Source organism: Lagopus muta, chromosome 1, assembly GCF_023343835.1.
Source record: "Lagopus muta isolate bLagMut1 chromosome 1, bLagMut1 primary, whole genome shotgun sequence".
In the NCBI taxonomy this organism is placed as follows: Eukaryota; Metazoa; Chordata; class Aves; order Galliformes; family Phasianidae; genus Lagopus; species Lagopus muta.
In genome coordinates, this window is record NC_064433.1 from 100,327,259 (window position 1) to 100,350,086 (window position 22,828).

General features: G+C 33.6%; 1 protein-coding gene across 1 annotated transcript in view; it reads left to right on the forward strand.

The window, feature by feature from the left end:
* Positions 1–21,044, forward strand: part of NCAM2 (neural cell adhesion molecule 2) — a 231,197-nt gene extending 210,153 nt beyond the window's left edge. The window contains exons 14-16 of the mRNA XM_048951225.1: positions 1,402–1,523; positions 8,554–8,734; positions 19,297–21,044. Coding sequence (XP_048807182.1) covers positions 1,402–1,523; positions 8,554–8,734; positions 19,297–19,403 — 410 coding nt within the window. The 3' untranslated portion in view covers positions 19,404–21,044. The remainder of the gene's footprint in view (positions 1–1,401; positions 1,524–8,553; positions 8,735–19,296) is intronic.
* The last annotated feature ends 1,784 nt before the right edge of the window (positions 21,045–22,828 follow it).

Consider the following 22,828-nt stretch of genomic DNA (forward strand, 5'->3'; position numbering starts at 1 on the left):
TGTTTCTCAGAAATTGTGTTATGTTCTTCTTATCCTCTCCACTGACTAATATGAATTAAATGAAATTGGAGTATTTCTCCAGTTGTGTCCAGACAAGTCTTCGTGTTACATGCTAGAGCACAAAGCATGCAAGATACTAGGTTAAGGATTTTTTCTCATTTACACACAGAATATTACAGACATCTGTGAGAAAAGAATGGGCCCTTCCCAGAGACATTCCTCCACCAAAAAACACTGCCACAAGTTTCGCAGCTATAATACCTAAAACAAAAACTAGAGACAAATAACAAGAATACGTTGTTTTAACTGTGATTACATAGAAATGACATATGATGCAAAGACATTTCTATGTTAGTGGTAAAATTTACTAGCAAGAAATCCTGATGTTAAGATGAACAGCTAATGAAAAATATTTTCCCCAAATTAGTTTTAAAAAGGCAAAATTATACGTAAAGAACAGTAAAAATGCGGCAGCTATGAAAACCACAAAATATCTGTGTTGTTTCATTATATTCCCATTGACAAGGGCTTTCTGTCCAAAACAAGTCACTTGTCAGCTTTCAAACTTCTTTTTGTTTAAAGCACATGCATATTTCAAATATATTGTATGATAAAACAGTCTGCTGTTATTCATACGGCACATTACACCTGATAGAAAAGTGATAGGATTTGACATAAGCAACACATACATTACCTGATAGAAAACTAGGAAAATCGCCATTGAGATTTAGATTATTCTTTTCATTAACAAGAGATAAATGCAAATATAACTAATATTATAAATATTTTGAACTTAAAATATACCTCTACGTGAATGGAAATTTGCATATGTTTTGAGTTGGAGACAATTATGACATGTTCATTTAGGATACAAAACTTTACAATAGGCATTGCATAAACAAATGTTAGTTGGTCTCTGAAATATTATTAGAAAAGTAATTAAAGCTAGCTTATAACTATTCAATTTTAAGTTTATTTTTGTCTTCCCGTTGCAGAGAAAACTTTTTGCTTTTTGGAATCTTATTCTTCATGCTCATTCTTAATATAGTCTACTTTAGAAGTATTTAACTTTGTCTTGGCACAGTTATTGAATTAATGGCTAAGTCATTTCTGATGTAAATTACATTTGAAAATATTAAAGTCAGAAAATCTCAAAGAAACTTAGACTTACTTGATACTATTTTGTTTCACTGTGTGAAATAATCTTGTTTAGAACATACTTCAAGCAAAACATTTAGCACACTTATAAAGGATGTTTTGCAATACTTGAAAGAATCATGCTGATTTTAAAGATTTTGATGAATAATCTTATTGGTGAACTCCCAGCTGTAATTTAAGGTTTCTGCCATTGCTTTTTTTTTTTTTTTTTTTTAATTTATTTACTTTATTTTCTTTATTTAGGCGAGCCAAGCCCACCGTCAATTCATGGACAGCCAGGAAGTGGAAAGAGTTTCAAACTTAGTATAACTAAACAAGATGATGGAGGTGCCCCCATTTTGGAATACATTGTCAAGTACAGAAGTGTAAGTATTTCAGTGAATCAAAGTAGGTGGGATCTGCTTAGTAATATCTTTTGACATAGAGAAGATTGATTATGTTATTTGAAACATTAAAAAAATGGTTTGTATAATAGACAAAGAAAAGAAGAAAAATAATCTAAGATATAGTATAGTATGTTTTCTTTTGTGACTAGGTTACTAATGCCAGATTATTAGAAAGAAAGAAAAACAGAGAATGAAAACACCCTGCTCCTCCTAAAGGTATAACTGAAAGTTCTTTGTAATAAGAAAACTCTTTTCTCTGTCTTGTTACGTGGTAAATAAGGAACGTTCAGCTCTCAAAGGTGCAGTCAATCAGCGGACATTAAATTACATAATTAAAAGATGTTTGAAGAGCAAGTTTCATGTTACAACTGTATCTGTACTGATACATGGCATCCCAGAGATAGGATGCTGTATTCCAGTGTTCCATGTTCAGTTTAAAAGAAATTAGTTAATCTTTCTATACTCCAAGGCTCAATTCAAAATATCAAAACAAAATCATTTACAAATTGCTGTGACTCTTGGACTTTCAGTGTACAGATCAGTTATTTAAGACATATCATGGAGAGTTCATTGGTCTTCTGTCAACTAGAATCTCATTTGTTGGTCTCTTATAAAATATGGCAAGTTTAGAATGCAGACTTGCTTGTAGTGTACAATTTTTTTTTTAATGAAAAATATTCTATATTTTTTTCTATGAGAAATGAATATATTTCATATTTAAGTAGCTAAAATATAAATAAAATAGTTAAATAAATTAAATTTCTAAACGTAGCCTATTAGCCTATTAGGTTAAGTTTAGAAATGACTACATTGAAGAAGTACCTCTACAACTAGCAAAGGCAAGGAAATTAATTCAGAAATGTTCATATTCTATTAAGTTCCTTCTATTCTTTTAGAAAGATTGTACCATACTTATCTGACCAGACCCAGTAAGAAAACATTTTAACAGAGTATAGTCACAGATTTATATGTCCACTTCAAGAGTCTGAAAGAGATTAGACATATAACACCAGCTATTTAAACATATTTAACAGAAAATAGAGAGGACCATATTTTGCAGAAATTAGAAAGCCTTGAGAGATCAAATGCAGAACCTGTTTTAGTACTCCCAGAAAGGATAAGTCAACACCTGATTTTGTAATTTCTGTTATGTTTCCTGATGTTTTCTATAATATAACTTTCTGATGGTTGCTCTAGGATTGTCCATGTGCTAAGACTGGCATGTAAAGTGATTTCCTACATCATTTGCTAAAAAATTTACAATCTATGTGCAGATATTGTACATACATGTGATATGAGAAATTTAATCTATTTCTGTGATTTTGGTAATTTAAATGATTTTTGGATCTATTGTGAATAACTTTGGAAACACGATTAACCCAGTGTTTTGACTAAGGTGCACCACTGTAGAATAAAAGTTCGCTTTTTGTGTTTGTTATTGAAAGATAGATGTACAGTTTAAGCACTAACTGAAAACATAATAGGTTACAGAAGGAGATAGCTTTTACTTGGAGCTGAAATCCATGTCTCCCTATGCTTTCAATTGAAAAAGCAGTTTGACTAAATTAAAGGTCTTCTTACAACAAAAAAAAAAAAGCACAGTATTTTTTCGGTGTTTTAATCAGAATGAATGGATGCTATTTAAAGTTCTAAATCATTTGTTGACTGCTTCTGTTTTGTCTTGCCCATTGGTCATATTTAATTGGCTCTCCTATAATTCTTGTCAGCCTCATTACTAGTGCCTGGACCAGTGAATTTGCTTGCAAGTATAAAAAGCATGTTAGATAACAAGTTACATATCAGTGGATTTCTTTTTTGTGTTTCATAGCAGTTCATGTCTTATTAAGGGATGGTTCCTTCATACTTAAGTTTTGTAAAGATTTTCTTGAAACGAGGAGTAGAACAGCCATTAAGATATTGTAGAGTTATTATAGCCTGGGCTAAGAACTAAGAACTGGTAAGTTTTATTTTTCTCAAGAAATCATCTGTTTCATTCTGCCAACTCTTGTTTTCTTAAGGTTAATTAATTCTTATGGGAAGATCTTGCTAACTGTGATGAGGACCCACTCAATTTCTTCTCTCATTCCCAGTTATGGTACTGCTGTTTTTGGTTGGGGTACGCATGTCCAGGTGCTGGTGCTGGGCAATGGGCATTAAGCTTTATCCATGTCAATTACTGGGGAATTGTGTGTTGGATTCGTAAATGGCTGTTATCTGTTGTGCTGCCTGCCAAGTGGTAAACTAGGAGTTAGCCAGGAATGTGGAACAGATGGTAGTATGGAGTTACAGCCTAAAATGAAGGGTGAGGAGATAAAGTTCACATGGAAAAAGCATTTGGGATACAAGGAGTTACTGCCACAGCAGCTTACGACTGGTGGGTGAAAAGGCACATGTCTGCAAGAGAAAGGCTACAAAGCAGCAAATGGAAGGTATTAAGCAGGATGAGACACCGGAAACAGCATGCCAACAAATCCTGATCACCATACAGGAATAGTCATTTACGCTATTCACAGTCACAAGCAAAAGTGCATGCTTGTTGCTCGAGTGGATCCTGACAGTGCAGGATATTGTGAAGCTGGACATGTTGCAGTTGTGAATTTGTGGTTGGTGCTTAATGTTCCCTGCAAATAAATGTCAGCATATTATTTTGAAAGAATCTAATCCAAGTCATCAGTTATAAATTTGGTACCATATCTTAAATTGAATTTCATTTGTGATTAAAAGAGAAGTTTTGAAACAGGCTTCTGAGTGATTGTAAAAGGGAATTCTGTTTCTGTAGTTCAAATTGCAGAATGCCAACAGTCAGCTGAAGAAATTGTATGAGGGCTTTCTCTTTCATTCCAGGTTTCAGTAGAAGCTTAGAATTACAATGAAGTAGTAAAAATATCCATATTTTATGGTGATGTACTTTTAGGTAAAGGCAAGAAAAAAATCATATTTTGAGAAATAGTGACTGCACAAAAATCCTTTAGCACACCTAATGATGTCTGGAGTCTACACTACATGAGCAATTAGCTTTTGCAGGCATAAAAGCTTTTGGTAGTGTTGACCTGTTACAGTGTTACTATTAATGCTTTGAATTTTTCTACTGGCAGTTGTATGATTTCTGATTGTATGCTTCAGTCCTGTTTGATTATGTTGATGGATGACCATGTTCATTTTGTGGCCTTATGATATGTTTTGAAAAAAACTCATAGAAGATGAATACAAATAATTTTAGAATAGAGAATTTCTCATTCAATCCTGCTATAAAACAGTTCTGTGTTTTTATGTCTCAGAGTTATGCATTACCTGCCAGGTCCTTGATCTTTCTGTGCATTTTAGCACTATGTTTTCAGCCATTTTGTGCTTTGTTCAGCATTCATCTTGTATTATTACCTCTTCTAAAACATCACCCAGACCTATGAAGTACCATCCTTAGGTATTGAATTCTTGTGAAGTCACTCCTTTGAACTGTCAGATTGTCTTCCCTGAGAATTTCTTGATCTTTTTCCTGTGTGCTTTCAAGATAGTATGGCATCTCCTGCCCTTTTTTTGTCACAGTGACCAGCATAATAAGTCTTTCTGAGCTGAATGTAAAGTGCAAACAGTTTATAGTGGATGGAAAAAAAAGGAAGAATTGAAAGAGGTTAATTAGATTTTTTTCAAGTTTGCAGGGAAAGTAATCTTAGGTGCAGTGTAATATGACCATTAAATGGACAAATATTATTTTCTAGACTAGTGAATAGTTCAGTTCCCTGAAAAAGTGTTTGGCTTTCCTTCTACCATTGTCAGATCTGCCCTCAGTTTTGAGAAGAAATCAAGTAGATTGAAGTTATGCTGTAATTTTTTCATGCTTTTTTTTGTCAAGTAATTTAGGCGCTTTAGCTACTCTTATGTATCTTACAAATCTAGCTCTTAGATACTTAACAGAAAAATTTCATTAATTCTTATATTTAAAAGCAGTATACAAGAAATAAGGATTAAGAAATAATTGTAATTTATTAGTGACTTTAATCTGAGGCATTGTAGCAGGTTTGTTTCAATCAAAGATCAGGGCAGGGACGAGAGCAGTGTGAATTTAAAGTTTATGAGTAATGGCAATGGGCAGTAAGATCTCCAGAAATTGCCAGACATTGGTCAGTCTCACAGTGACAGTGACCTTCCGTAAAAAAAGTATTTTGGAATTGTAAAAACAAAACAAAATAGAAATGAGGGAACAGTTGAACCTCTGAGATTGCAGATCTGATTCCAGTGTCTGAAATATCCAGTGTCTGGATTATCAAATGCATGTTAATGATAAAATTGCAAATAGTAAATAATGATTGAAGGTATTTACATTAGAGCACTCCTCAACTTAGACTTAAGTTCATGATTTCAGAGTTCCTTGCATTTGTTGTAAAACACCCTGCATATTTGGAGCCTCCTGTGAATTTTAAGCAGTATTAATAATAGAGTAACATAATAAAGTATGAAGTGATACTTCATAGTTCTATTTTCTGCTCCTTGAGCTACCAATTAAAGGGTCTTAGCATAGACAGGGAGATTTGTAGGAATATTTTACTGGCAAAATTTGTGTTCTCGTCCCTTTCCAATGCTACTCTAATAGTAAAATTAATCTGGACTCATTACTGATCTCCACTTTGTTAAATGTGCTTGAAAATGCATGTGAAATAGCAGCTAGAATGAAGGATATTGCCATTATTCTTAGTCTTTAAGATGCCAAAAGTAGACTATATTTTAGAAGACTTCCTCTTTCCACCATTGGATGACTGCCTTCATTCTTTTTCTTTCTTTCAGCTTGTGTTTGTCTCTCTTGGTAAAACGCTTTGATGTCTTTGAGCTCAGTGCTTGGATTCTGCCTGTTTCATTTATCTCAATCTATCTAGTAGGCATCACTTTCAACTAATCTTAAGGTGTCACTTTGCTGGCATAGCACACAGATATTCTGTTATGTTTCAGCTCTTTCATTGTTCTTTGCCTTACCAAACTGTGAAACAATTGCTTTGTCACCTAATGTTATGTTTGCAGAAGCAACCTCATATTTATATGAGCAGCTGGAATATTTTCCATTTTGATATCTATTTTTTTCTCCTGTGAATCTGATTTTCTTCTGAACTGCTTAGTGTGTTCACACAGCTCTGTGTGCATACACTAAGATCACATGTGCACCCTCTAATTTGCTCGTGTTTATATTTGGAAACTAGTTCTAATTTTTCCTAACTCTTCCCAAATTACACAGATTTAAACAGCCTCTGAAATACGGCACTATGCAACAGTGCTGCTAATATAATTACTTCAGGGTATTTGTAATGCATGTTGGCAATCAGTATTAATTCTTAATATTTTATCAATGTTACAGATTGAAAAATCAGTGTGATGTGAAAATATATATAGATTCAATCAGTGGAATGTAAACATAAAGGATTTGTGCAGTAGTATGTCAGTAACGGACAGAGAAGTCATCTGTGAGGACTAACACTTTATAAGAAATTTTTTTTAAAAAAATGATAGAAAATACCATTTTCACTGTGTTGTGTACACTATTTTTATTCCAGTGTATTTACTCTTTTTTCTTGATGTGTAATGTAACAACCATTCTGATGTTTTTTGTTGGTCTATGCTGCAGCCACTTACTTTCACCTTGCTGCAAATGTTCCTGAAACTTTTTTTTTTTTTTTTTATAATTTTAATTATCTCAGTACTATTTTGTGTTGATGAACTTGTAGAACAAAAGGTGAAGTCAGTATGGAGAATTCATCACACTCAGTGCTGATAGCAAATAAGTTATTTAAGCAGTACATATAAGGGAGTTCAGTATTTCACTCTATTTTCTGGAAGCTGAGGACAAAAAGAATAGACATAGACAACATGATTGGGCTGTCAGCTTATCTAATTTAGATACTATTTTTTTGAACACTTCTGTCATTCAAGAGCAAGATCCTTCAGTGAAGAGCCTAAATATAAGCTACTGAAGGATGGTGGTCCATAGCAAAAAACTGCATCTCTCTCTATTTGATTTTTTTTTTTTTTTTTTTTTCCAGAAAGCTACATCCATTGACTGCACTGCTGTGTGGGGTGGGTGGCCAGGATTTGGCTCTCAGCCATGGTTTTTGTCAGTGCATTGTACTTCTGTGTTTAATAGGACTGCATGAATTCTTAATGTTACTGAAAATCCTTTGATCAAGATGGCTTACTGTTTGCCAATGCACATTATTTTATTGTTTTACCTATTAGTTATTTTCTAAATATCATTTGTATAAAGAGTAATTTAAATATAAAATGCTTCAAAAATACTAAAAGAAGAGATTGCAAAGGTAAGTACTCCAGATTTATAAAATGCCTTTTAAGGTTGCTGCCTGAGGCCTCATTTGTTCTCTCTGTATTGGTGTCTTATAACTGTGAGAATTACTTGAACATTTTTTTCTGTATGATACCATCTGACTGATTTAAATGTATCCTCTCACCAGTGTAAACATGGTGCTGCATACTTTTTTAACAATGTTTATATTTTTGCTTACAGCTTCTTTTGCAAAATGGTACTGTGGTACAATATACTGCTACAGTTAGTTTATGTATTCAGTGTGTAACTAATATATAATATAAGCACAGCTTACATTCGTGAGCTATTTCTGAATATGGATTATGGTTTTGATGGGAAAGTTCTCTTTAAGAACATTTGGCAAAATACAATTGCAACACCTTCATAAAATAAAATTAAAAAAAATTATTCTTAACAGAATTTATACATAACTGTCCTTTTTACTAAGTTGAAATGTGTATTTGTGTAGAAATTCAACCCAAAAGGTTGAAAAAAAGTTGCTGATAAAATCCCTACATCCACATTGTGGAATGATGAGGTACAGTCATAATCACAAAAAGCCTGGTTACTCAGAACTCCAAAATTAGATGATTCAAAAGTTTATAACCTTTGGAAATTAATTTATGTAGTTTTTTTACTTCATGTAGTCAGATAGACAAATAGTACAAGAGATTTTGAGAATATAAACTAATGTTTGCATTTTTACAGAAAGATAAGGAAGACCAGTGGCTAGAGAAAAAAGTGCAGGGTAGTAGAGACCACATCATCTTAGAGCATCTTCAGTGGACCATGGGTTATGAAGTACAAATTACAGCTGCAAACAGACTGGGTTTTTCTGAACCAACGTTGTACGAATTTAGCATGCCACCGAAGCCCAACATTATTACAGGTAAGTTGATTATGGAGTGTTTTCTCTCTCTGACCTGCTCAGACTTAGTATTAACATAGTATGTTAATGTGTGTAGTTGAATGGTCTGTTAGGGTACCTGGAGTCTTTCTTAACTGACGAAGCTTGAGACTGCATACTTTGTTATCAGTAAAGAAAACTCAGTTAAAAATCCTTAAATGGGACTTTCCTTTTCTACTTTGCTCTTAGTAATGTTATTTCTAAGCACAAAAGAAACGCTGAATCTTCAACTCAGATAATGACAGTTAAAAAGAAATATAATATTTAAGATGCATTTATTTTACAATTTCTAAGTTGTCTCTTACTCTATATGTGCCTGTTTTCAGTGAATTTATTTGTTAGAATTCTGTATTTCAGCCCAGCCTGCGTGTGCTTTGAGGAATACATGTAACAAGGGTACTTATTTTAGTGACTGATGAGATTAAGACTTCAAGGAGAGTAATTTAGATATTGTCTTACTGATTAACAAGACTCAGTGTTAGTACAGTGAGCGTGCAGCCTTCTAACTGGCCTATTTTCAAGCTTTGACATAAGTAAATACATCATTCATATTTTTAAGTGTCTAAATAGAAAGATTTAAAACTTTTTAAGGGAAAAATGAATAGGAGGTAAGAGTGAGTGATTTTCAGTAACTAATTCATGAAGTTTCAGTGCTTCTGAAGTTATATTTTGGAATAACAATGTAAATTGTTTAATTCAGAATAAACACAAGTTGTGATAGTAATTTCTGATATTTTGTGAGTAATTTTAGTTTTTATAATGTAAACAATATGAAGCAAACGATACCTAACTTATCAATTAAATTGATGTAGAAAGTGTTGATTTGCTTCTTGATTGAGATTCAGGTCCTTTATAGGTTAGTGTACTTCTTTTTAAACTGACAGTGTTTCATGGTTGCAATCATTCAAATTAAAAATTATGCTGCACAGTCAAAAAAAAAAGAACGGAACATAAATGTGGGGAATCTGATTACTCCACGAAAATTATAATACTTACCAAGTAGAAAAGTAAATAAAACCTTACTTTGGTAAAGACTTAAGTCTTTTTAGTTTTGCTCATTTGAATACCAGAATGTAACTTGTTTTGCACTGCAACTGTTCTATAACCTGTTACAATTCTTTAAATTCTTCCCTGTTATTGTAACAGCTACTGTAAATGAGAATCATGAGATTCCTGTTTAAATTGTAACATAAATAGTTTCTGGATGTTGAAGTAAAAAGTGCCTTTTTTAATTTATCCTGTGAATATAGAACATTTTTCGTTGTGCATAGCTTTATAGATGTTATGGAGCTTTTTCCTTTCAGCACTCTCATAACCTCAAAATAGTTAGAAAGAAAAATCCGTTACACTATTGAACATCAAGTCTTTATATGAATCGTTATTGCAGTTATGATTGTAGAACTAATTAGTTTCCTTGACAACTGTTTTTGCAAAGTGTAAAAAGAGTGTGAAATTCTCATCATAAGAACATTCTGTAAGCAATTTAAAAACATACGTCAAAAGATTCTTAAAATCAGTGGATATTAATATTCACATTAATGAGTCAGTATGGTTATCTGGTTATGAAATTGCATAATATTATACTCTTAATTATATTATTACAAAAGTAAAAATTAACTGTGATAGAAAATGTATATAAAAAGCTCATTAAAGCAGATCAGTTCTTTCTCATACCAGTTAGTCAACTCAGATGATGCAACATTTATTTGCTGTAAACCTCTTATATGTAAGCATCTACAGCTAGGTCTAAAGAAGAAATAATCCAGTTAGGCACAATTTTGAATGAAATATGCATCCCCTCTCCTGTGCTCTCTTAGCTGCTTGTGATGACTGAGATTCATTATCTAATTCTTTGTGTGGTTATTAGAAAAGTTTGTGAGACTCATGAATGTTTTCATCCGTATGTGTCCAGATCTGGCTGAACTGTTTTTGTCTTGCTCTTAAAGTTATTCAAAAGCAAGGTATCTGTAGGTCCTATGTACCCAATCTCATGGGCATAGCAGGAGAATTTTGTGACTCCTGAATTATTATCATGGTCATCTGTACCTAACATAATACACTGCAAATGTGTACAAGCTAATACAAACCATCAGTGCTATCCTTGCCATGGAAATGGGTGTTACCACAAGAAATAAGACTTTGATTCTGATTCCTCCAAGAAGTAGTACTCCAGAAAGAGCCCGATTATGCTCAAAGTGCTGTTGGATATGTCAGAAGTCATCCCTGAGTCCAGGTACAGGAAGCTAAAAGTCTTTTTCAGTGAATATGTAATTCCTGTGGACACAGAACCCACAACTTCGATTGGTTAGAGAAATGTGAATGAGGACCAGCAGGTCCTGCCTGACAGTCAATTTTTATAATAAAACAATGTGATAATCTTCCACTATTAATCTTAGCTGCAAATTGGCATCAGTTAGATGTGTAAATGATACTAACATTCCTTTAAACTTTCACACGATTGACCTTGGCAGCCTCCAACTAGCTATACTTCATTTTGTAATTTCTGTGCCTGGATCTATAAAACTGTCTCCATTCACTGAATCACTCATGTTTGTGATTAGTTCCTCAGAATTTAATTCTTCTCATAAAATTTTCCAGGTTTTCCAAAAGGTTGGAATATTGCACTGCTTTTGAGAAATACTCAGTGGATGGACTTGTTAAAACATTTTTCCTTAGATAAACGTATGCGTAAATACATTAATGTGTGTGTATGTATACATATATAATTACTTTAAATTTTAACCGTATATATCATTTTACTTCCTACCTTTTTTTTTGTTTTTGTATTCAGAAATTCCATCTATTTGACTGCTTAAGATTATGAGTATGTATTTAAGGATCACACTTTGAAGAAAGAGTGACATATTCTTCAGTATAATATTTTATATATTCCAATATTTCACTTTGTTAGTTGGCAGTCCTTGTAGGCAGGTGCAACTCTAATATTAGAGTGCTTGCCTATGACTGAAATCTTTACCAGATTTTGAGCACTGATTTGTGGTATTTTAGAAAATCTCGTTTCAGTTTCTCTGTACTGTTATATCTTCTTCTAATTTTGTGGGGAAATAAATAAATAAATAAATAAATAAGAAGCACTCTCAAAGAAGAGTGCCTTAGCTCACAGCTATTTATCAGTTTTTGGACGGAATAGCCTAGCGTCTGCAGCTACAACAAATTTTCTGAATAGGTGTCACTACAGGCAGATGAAGTCCATCAGCTTCTAGAGGTGACAGCACAGCCCATTTGTATGGCTCCATTTAATCTCTCTGAGCAGAGCAGAGATGCATACCCTCTCTTCTCGTACATCTGGTATAAAAATGTCCAAGTCATAGTTGTCTTTCTGAAACGTTACTATTGAAACCTAAAAATACATCTGCAGTTCTATATTAAACAAATCTTAAAAGAAGATAAAATGAACGATGTTAAAAGAGGATAATTTGTGCAAATGTTAGACATGTTTTCAGAAATTAGTGGCAAAGATTTATGCAGGTGCAGTCTTCCAAGAACTTTTATCCACTCATTACTGTTTCTCTATAAGTCCAGTATATATTAAAACTGGCTGCAAATTTTGTTTTATCATAACAGTTTTTCATTATCATTGTAGTTTAATAAATCAGTACTATAGTAGGAAAATCAAAAAGCATATGAAAACGGTAAGAAGGCCTTAGAACTACTTCTTTCTCTTTACTGTTATTTTAAAAAAACTTTTAATATTGCATAAACTGTTGGAATCTTCTTTTTATTAAAATACCTGAAGAAGTTTAAATCCCTTATGAACCCCAAGACTGTTATTGTACTGAACATATTGACTTTTTTGCATTGTATATCTGTCAATAATTCTTAAAATCATATAGTGATAGGTGAAGAGGGACAACCCAAAACATTATATTTTCTCTCACCATCACTAGCAGCTAAGTTAATATTCTGCACCAAACATGGCTTTTGTCAGTAGTATTTAGAAAAATGGAATGGTAGGATTTTTCAGTGGTCTCTTGCTAAATGAAAATAGCTCATACAAATACTATACATATTTTATATATATATACATATTTGAATGTGTTTATGTTTATCTTACTATTACACAGCTATAATTGGGCTGTCAGAGTCTACGTCCAGTGGTTTATTAGAATATAAGCTAGAAAATGTACTTTTTACTCCGGAGACTGAAAATTTCTAAGTACAGAAAAATAGAAATAACTTTCTATGATGCCTACAGTTTTCTCTCAGAACATGTCCTTTTCTTTAATGTTGCTCTCAGCCAAACAGTTCAATGACTTTTTGGAGTTGAAATAAATTCAAAATTATTCCATCTGGGTCACCAGGGAATGTTTTTGATCCTGTCACGTCCTTTTGCCAGAGAGCAGACTTTGTTGATCCAGGTGCTCTCTACGCCTCTAAGGAATGTGAGCTCCTTCAATCTTGCCACTTGGAAAGGAAGAAGCACCCTGGGGCAAAATCTACCTTGTGCTGAAAGCACAAGGGAAGCATAGCCTAACTTTTCTCTAGAAGGTTTCCCGTGTCTCCTTTGGGTTAGCGATCACAGAATCACAGGGTGGTTGAGGTTGTAGGGGATTTCTGAAGGTCATTTTATCCAAACCCTCTGCTTAAGTAGGGACAAGCAAGTATCCCTTGATATCTGTGTCCAGATAGTTTTTGGATGTCTCCAAGAATGAAAGTTACACAGCCTCTGAGGGCATCTTTGTCCAGTGCTCAGTTATCTTCAAATTAGAAAGGCTTCTCCTTATGTTCACAGAGTGCCTCCTGTATTTCGGTTTGTGCTCAATTTCTTATTGTCATTCACTGAGAAGAGCTTTGCTCCATCTTCTTGCATCATTCCTTTAGGTGACTATACACATTCAGATCTTCCTGAGTGTTCTCTGTGCTGAACACATGCAGCTCTCTCAGCCTTTCCTCAAAGAAAGATGTTCCAGTCCCTTGAATCCTCTTACAGGCCCTGTGCTGGACTCTTTCCAACAGCTTCTTTTCCTTCATGTGCCTAGAAATGGTTCCTAGGATTAACTGCCCAATCATCTTCCCAAGGATCAAGATGAGGCATGAATAGCATACACATCCTTTCAGCCCTTTCTGAAGATAGGAGTGATATTTCCTTTCCTTCAGTCACGTCATAGAGTCATAGAACGGCTTAGGTTGGAAGAGATCTCAAAGATCACCTTGTTCCAACCCGCTTTGCCATGGACAAGGTTGCCAAATGCTAGATCAAATACTAGATCAGATTGCTCCCATTCATCCTGGCCTTGAACACCTCCATGAACGGGGAATCCACAAGCTCACCAGGCAACGTATTCCAGCACCTCACTACCCTGTCGGTGAATTCCCTCCCATCATCACTATCAGACCATGTAAAGATTTGATTTCCCTTCTCTTTATAATCTCCCTTTAAATATTGGAAGGCCACAATGAGGTCTCCCCAGAGCCAGAGTCTTCTCCAGACTGACCCTCAGCCGTTCTTTGAAAGATGGTTGCTCCAGCCCTCTGATCATCCTCATGGCCCTCCTCTGGACACTCTTCAAAAGCTCCACATCTTTCCTGAGCTAGGATCATCCAGACCTGGATGCAGTACTCCAGATAGGGCTTCTCAAGAGCAGAGTAGAGAGGGACAATCACCTCCCTTGCCCTGCTGGCATCAGGCATTTTTCCTTGATCGTTCAAATTTTATTGTGAACATCTTTACAGTGATACCTGCGAGCTCCCTCAGTGCTTTTGTATGTATACCATAAAGGCCCATGGACTTAAGAATGTCTGATTTGCTTAAGTATTCTCTACTTCTATCTTTGCTCCAGACTTCCCTGTGTCTCTCTGTCCTTAGATTTCTGAAGTCAAAGATTTCCCTTCTATGTCTATTTTCCAGTTTTCTATTTTCCAGTCTTCTACTCATAACACGAAGCCAGATTTCTTCCTTCCTCACTTTCAGTTGAGTAGAAACAACAGAATTCTTCAGACCAGATTGAATTCTTAGTTATATTTGTGGCATTTTATTGCCTCTGTACACAGTCACTAATCCATGTGTTTCTACAAATGAAAGTTCTCTTGTTTTTGAACTCTACTCAGCAATTCTGTAGGTAACGAAAAAGGAAACAGCTGTAGATATCACCTTTTGAGAATTTTGAAAAATTAGTCAGTAGTCATCATATTTGAAGCAAATCCCTGACTGTGTGTTATTTCATAGGCAGAGTTAGCTCAGAGGTAATGTCAACAGTTGGCCTCTTTTAATTTTTCTTAATTCTAGGAAAAGATAAGTTGCATCAGTAAGAGTTAAATTAGATGGCCTGGGGGAATGTGTAGTTCTTTTTCTTCTGTGGATTCTTTCAATTTAACTAAGCTAGAAAGGCTGCCAGTAGGTATTTAAGCCAGGACTGCAAGTCACTGCTCAAGGCTTGTTAAGTTGCTGTTTACATCTAAGGAAAATGCTATAGAATTATAGCATTTAAGAAAAAACATTTTGGCCTGATTTTCAGCTAATGACTTGTGACTGCACTGCCTGTGTATGTGTGTGTGCATGCGTATCTCCACAAAAATCCATCTGTTTTTCTGTGTGTCTTCTGATAACTATTGAATGCATTTCAAAAACAACGCATTCCTGCAAGCATTTTTAAAACTTGGCAGATAAGAATATAAGCGAAATGTTCTGTACCCTGGCAAGGAAGAAGACTGAATTAAAAATTTACTCACTTAAAAATCAGTCAGAAACATTTGGGAATGAATGGTTGTATCTTTCTGGCTCTTGAAACTTTGCAGCAGCTTGGAAAGCACCAATAAATTTAAACCAAAAAGAAAAAGGAAAAGCACATGAGTTTGAAGACCTTTCCAAAGGCAAAATTTTCATTATGGGCATCAGAAATTTTAACACCAACAGAGTATCTGTTTTGTACTGTTTTAATTTTATGATTTTATGAAGACAGTTAAAGTTTATATACCTACATTTGGTTCCATTTTTAAGTGACAAGCTTCTCCTTCAAGACAAGAGAACACCTGTACATGTTGGAGGATTGTAGATAGACCTGGTAGTTCCTCTAGATGAGCTACCAAGTGCTCACTTACAACTCCGCAAATTAATCTCTTATTAGACCTCAAGAACCTGTGCAGTATTTTAATGGAGATGCACATCTATAGTCTACGTGATTTTTTCTTTTAGAATTTTCTTAATTCTTTCAAAGGAAGAGTAGAACTTTTTTCATAACCTAACTGGTATTGACTAATTTACATACTAATCTCTAAATTAGTTGGGAGAACCTTCTCTTTAGAATGAACAAACTAGAGAAAAAGGTCTTTGGATTTTTCATCATGTTAATATGCACTAAAACCCTTTGTCCGTATTTTAGTTCATATGTATTTTTAACAAATACCAAATGTAACCGTTACTTTCAAGAGTATATACAGTGCATGCATAGATTTTGTATCATGTTCTAATGAGTTTGTGCAATAGCCAGAACTCAAGCATTATTTGGTTTTGTAAAGCCTTTGTAGCTTTGACTTGTTAGCTTTTTATTTAAATCTAAAAGGAGGAGGAAAATACTGCAGGCAAAAAAGGAAAGCCTTGTGGATATTACTCCCTTTACAGCTCTGATCATACTGCCAAGACAAAGAAGAGCTGCAGCGTTAACCTACTATCTCCATCATTTTCTTGTAGGTTGAAGAACACTTATTCCAAAATCAAAAATGAATATTTCTCTGACAGTTATTTAGATCATAATGCTGAGTTAAAAATGTAAAGCAAAGTCATCAGCTTGTATTGCTTTACTGAAAGAATAATTTTTCTTTACTATCCAAAGTTCTGAAAAGAACAGAGAAAAGAGATTAAATGTCTTTGTGATCTCACATTTTGAGAATAATAGTTGGTGGTGGGAATCACAACCAGAGAAATCTATATTCAAATCCACAGCAAGACGATACCTCCCACAAAACCTATTTGCCATTTTTTTTGCAAGCCAATAACATAAACTGCTGAGTAAGAGCTTTTTCTCTTCAAATCCAGGAGATTACCATTGTTTTAAATGACAAGAAATAGTCTTACTTTAGGTGAAAAAGAAGCTCAGTTTGCTCCATTTTCTGCAAAAACTGTAGTGGTTTTTACATGAAAAGGGCTAGAGATTACTCCTGAAATCATTAGAACTTACCTGATGTAATCAGGCAAAGGAAGAGTCTTACACTGTCACTACAATCATGTATGTTTGTAGGCAGAAATAAATTCAAGAAAAAAAATTATTTTTGACAAAACAGATCTTACAGTATGACTGTCACAGAAAATTACTACTAACAAATACTAGAAAAACAGTAGAATGCTAGAAAGTACTAGTAATAATTAAAGAGCTATATTCACAGAACTTCTGATTCAACAGCAACTGAATTCATTTTAAGTTTGCTTATATATTGAATATTGAGAAAAAAAAAAGAAGTTGAAGGTTGAAGTTCTGAGTCACACTTTACAAGTATTGTACTCTTATTCACAATGTAATATTTGCCATAAATAGTTCCTAGTTGCTTTGTAATACTAATGATTTCTAAAAGTATGTATTAAACAATAAAATCTTTAGGTTCATTTTCTAGTAATATAAAGAGGTACGCTATGAAAACAGCTTTTGGAAACTGTTTTCATAGTGGAAATTTTTACTGTGTCAAAAATTTTCTTAATACACAGATAAGGAACAAACTGTTCTTAATAAAAATAATTGATTTTGAATTCTGAACAGCTTGAACATCGTTATTTCTTAAATAAACTTGTATCATTAAAAACACCACGGTAAGGATACATGTTAGGATTGGGTAACGTACTGTCTTTTCTGCTTGTTTTGTAACACTAAGATGTGTATTTGTGGAATAAGAGCAGTCATGTTATAAGTGCATATTTCAGCCAGTTTCCCATCAGAGCATATTCATAAAGCAACAGATCTGTGTTTTAAGATAAATTTGAATGGCATTGCAGCAACTTTATATGATTCAAATCCCCAAACCTTTGATTTTGGGCAGTGTTTACATTCTGCATTTCTTAGTGTGTATTTTTTGAGATAGATGATGATTTGTCTAGCAATTGCCTTTCTCTTTATGCTGTGAACTCAGTAGATTGGAAGAGATACTATAATATATTTGTTCTAAAATCTAATTCATTGTCCTCTACTATGATTTTAACTTTAAATAAATTGTTTTCAAGCTTAAATAATTCTATAAAGGAACAGAAACATCACAGTTCAAATGAAATCGGGGGGACTTAAGACTTTTTATCTATTTTCATTACAGTTTCTTAAAATGCACTTTTTAAAAATAGGTTTGAATGTAAGCAAGGTTATTGTTCACACTACACAAAATTTTCCACATTTCAATTTCTTTTGAAATCTGTCTTGAAACAGTAGCCTTACACTAATTCTGTTCACTATCCATATAATTACTGTGTCACTGTACCTAAAAGTTAAAAAAAAAATATCCAGTCAAGGAGATTGAAATGCTTAAACATACACTGCATGGTATAAACTTGACTACATCATCTGACAGAAAATGAGCTTTCAATATAATTGTCAGTAGAAAATATACGTGCTATATATATAGATACAAACTTCATATATTACATTGGATTGCATCCAGACGTACTGTAAAGACTTGAATATCCAAGAAGTTGAATATTTTGAAAAGCCTCTTTGTTCTGATCACACCCTAGTATTAAAGTCAAAATCTAAGTAATTATACAGCTGCTCTTGGTAATTGCGTTGGTGTTTCCTATTTTGGGTGGACTTACGTTTGTGTTATTAAGATGATCTTTTGACAATGATGTGTTCTAGATTTCTCCAGTAATCCAGAAACAGGATAAACTTTTTTTGGCAAGAAGAAACAGCTCACTAAGTTTGTGTTTTCTCTATGTTCAGGAATGATGGGAACCTTTTTCTGTATGTAATAATTTGTTTTTTTCTACAGTTTCTTCTGTCATCCTAGTCTACTATTTGTTAATGCTTCAAATATCCAGTATTTCCAATTGGTGTTGCATTGTAGTTTCCTGACTTCCGTGTACCTCCAATGCGAAAAACACATGAAAGCTACTATTTAGTTGTTTGTTGAGCATGGTTGAATAATTTTCTATCTTTTGAGGGAAAACTCAAGAGAGTTGATCACATGCTTTAGGTTGAATGCTTAAATGAGTTGCTTTAAAGTTAGACCAAAGAGCTTACCACTTTATCAACTGTGAAGAGCCACATGTTGCTGCTGCTAAGGAACATCTTTTTTTTTTTGTGGTTTGAGAACTGAGAAATGTATCCAGATTTGTCCATTCTACAGCTCCAAAGCACCTTAGTAGTTACAATTTCATACACATTTTAATCATATTTTAATGCTTTTAGTATAGTGATGTTTTTCAAGTGATTGTATTCGGCAGTGTTACTGGTGAATTAATTCTTTTTTCTTCTTCTTTTCTTTCCCACTGTCACTGTTTTCTTTCCTTTTGATCCCTTATTTTTAATGTTTTATCTAATTTTTCACTTTTTATTTTCAATATATTTCTCTTTCACACCCCTTATTTTCTCTAACACTTCCTATCCACACAGATAGATGCTGTGAAGCTACTAGACGTGAAAATGGAGGCCAGTCCCTGCAGCTGAATGCTGCTGGTTTCTCTTTCATTGTAGTCATAAGTTTCTGGTGCATGTTGTGAAGCTGTTGATGAGGCAAGCAATACGTATTTTTCCTCTCCCTCTTAATATTTAGAGAAAATTAACACAAACCTGTAAAGACATAAATAAATGTACTTTTCTATAGCTCTTCTAAAATTTCTAATCCAAGATAAGTCCCCGAATAGTGTAATTTCTTCAGTCTATGCATGTAAAATTCTTCATCCAGTTTTTTGTAAACTTGTAAATGTTGAAACAAATTCAACAGATTATGCGTGGATGTTCTGTCTGACAGAAGTTGGAGAATGTGATTTTTCAGTTTCATTTGATTGATTTGAGTCAATGCTGTTTTCTAAACTGTGTTTTGGTTATAAGAAATCTTTGCCTAGACTTTTATCTCAGTAATACAGTTTTCTAGATATGACATGAACTGAACTTCTATGAGAGCATTTTGATTCTCTGTTAATCGCTTTTAGTGTTGTGCTTATACTTACTAGTTCCTTCCATCATGTACTTAAAACTTTGTGCTTAATATTGACATTTTTTGTACTTTCCACTGGATTTTAAAAATCATTTATTCACTGATTTGTAGTCTACAAGTTGCTCTTTAGTTCACAGAATTTAATTTCCTATAATTTCAGTGTACCTCTCTGCAGCCTTGCTTCAGCACATAAAATATGTTGCTGTCTTCCATACTCAGTTCTGAAACTGGAACAGTGCCACATTCAAATTCATGGCATTTGTTGGTCTTGAAATTCCAGTGAGCTTAATCTTGACCTTCAGTACAGAATAGGTAGAAGCCTTTTCCCTGTTTCATATGTAAAACATATGTTCTGTGTAACATAGAACATAGGAGCATGGAACAAAGAATACAAAGCCTCAGATTTTTTTCTAAATTGATTTAGTAAGTATGTATGTAAAAGTTGACCTGCATATATCTGATATTAGAATCTACGTAGTTGACTTTTTTAGGGTACTTGACTTCAAATCATTACTGAGTGTAGCAAAAATTATACATTTACAGTATATGGTGTTTTTTCTTTTGTTTCTTCGGGGGGTTATAACCATTAGCTTATAACTTTGAAAGTATTTGGTCAAATTTAAGTTCACATATCTTCACCAGTGTAAAGGATATTCTTATTTCTTAGAAACAGTGATTATTGTCAGTTTTGCTAGTTCTTGGTTGTTCTCTGAAGTCATTAATACAACATTAATAGACCCTCTTTCCATCATAAAAATAAACAAACAAAAAGTCATTTTAGAAAACCAATTTATGTCATAAATTGACATAAGATGTCCTCATAAGTGAGATGTCCTCAGCATGCATACGTGTAAATCTGAAGACTACTTTATTTTATTCACAAAAAGACTTGTATATAAATCTGCATATTTAATGTAATGAAATTATAGCTGGAATTCAAGCAAATGAAATTTTTGGCCTTCATACAATCTTCAGAAGAACTTTCACCCCATTAAGTAGGGCCAGTGTTTCATTCACAAACATTGCCTATGTACTTTATCACTTTAACCCACTGCCTTTTCACTAATTTGAACTGAATTGCATTGACATGTGCTTGGCATACATGGCAGGGAATAAGATATCTCTTCAAATTTTGTAAGATTGCAAGCTGTTGGTTCCCAGTCAAAATTAGTTGAGTGAAAGTCTGTTTTGACATCAATAATATGAATGTATGTGTTGACTTTTTTACTTAGTTTTATTTTTATAAAACTTTTTTTTAATTATTCTTATAAAACTTATTTATTTCATGCTTATTGTCCCTAGAGACAATGCTGATTGAAGAACAGGAATCTTAACACCAACTTTTTTTATTTTATTTTATGAAAACTTCTTTGTTTAACTATGGTTTGAGCCATTAGCTGCACTTAACAGTTACAAAAAACTTCCAAATGCAAAAATATATCTTCAGTTTATTATAACTGCGATAAGTGCTATTGCTTATGCTGAATAGTTTTAGAGAGGAATTGTCTCAGGAACTTTTGCAAGAAGCTTTGTTTTTTTCTAACCATTTATAAAATCTGTAGTATGGAAAATTTTTGTCATCATGTTATTATCAGAGAAAAAAAAAAAAAAAAAAAAAGCAAAACCAGCAACAGAAAAACATCAGAAAAACATCCTGCAAGTACATCTGTACTTACAATCAGAGAGCTGACATTTAGCATATATGTAGAAATTAGATGCTGCTTACATTCCAAAGGAACAAAAAAAAAAAATCCCCACTGAAGTCTGGCCTCATTATAAGTCTCTGAAAATCTCAGTCCAAACTGATCAAGAGAGAACTGTTTGATCTCCACTGGGTGTGCCTCAGCACAAGCTCATCATAATCTGCTGCAAGGAGCTCTTTCTCAGTTTGCAGAAGCCCAGTGGTACAGACACTGTGGCTCCTTGTAAAACCAGGGCAGCAGCAAATCCTTTCAAGAGGCTGTTCTTTTCATTGTAAGGTAGGCAACAGATGATTTAAGGAAAATAACTTTCCTTTGCAGACACAATAGAGCACTTGCTAATGCAGTGCTGAATAACAAAGAAAACCAAAATACGGATACCATCAAAACTAGTCAGTACCTGTCACTGGGTAACTAGAATGTCTAGAATAAATCTTAGATGATCTCTTAAAAGGAAAAGTAAAACATTCTCATTAAGGTTGCACAGTCAACACTCAACCCAATTATAATTTTGCCTTATTTTACAATATTTTCCTAATCTGAAACCTTTATGCTCTGCTACTGACTTTTACTATGTATACAAAAGATGTTATAAACCTTTCTGTGTTCTTGGTAAACATTTGAAATGTTCTTCACTGGTTAAAAATTTACCATTCTGCCATTTCACGCAGGAATACAAAATGGCAAGATAGGAATTAGGGCACAGAGAATGATGAGCTCTGCACTCTCCAAGCATAATTATGAAAGGGCTAATTAAATGCTGTGAAAAATTTTAGAAGCTGCATGTACACTGTGACTGAAAAGTTTTCTTTTATATTCAGCGTACCAGTGCCAGTGGGATAAAGAGACAGTTTTCATTTTTCTAACTGATAGTAGAGTTATCTTAATAATACATAATTTTTTGTAAAATGATAGAAAATTTTGGTCTGCTGCAATTTATGCTCGTCTGCTTTATGCACTTTGAAATTATCAGGCATTGTTAATATTTAATTTTCTTTTGGCTCTACCCTTCCCAACCAAGTCCAAAGAGTATGAATTAAGTCAATTATTATAGGGACTTTGTTACAGGAGAGCCAGGCCAGTCTAAGCAATGTCTCTAAACTACTGTTAAGAGAAGGAAGAAGAAGAGGATAATATCCTTGGGTTGTTCATCTGTCTCCTGACATTAATAATTAACACAGTTTTGTTTGAATTTCATTTCAAAAAATCGTAATTCATTCTTTGAAAACAATGAGAACAAGATTATTTTGCAATATTTTATACATTCTGTAGGAAGACACTGGAGATT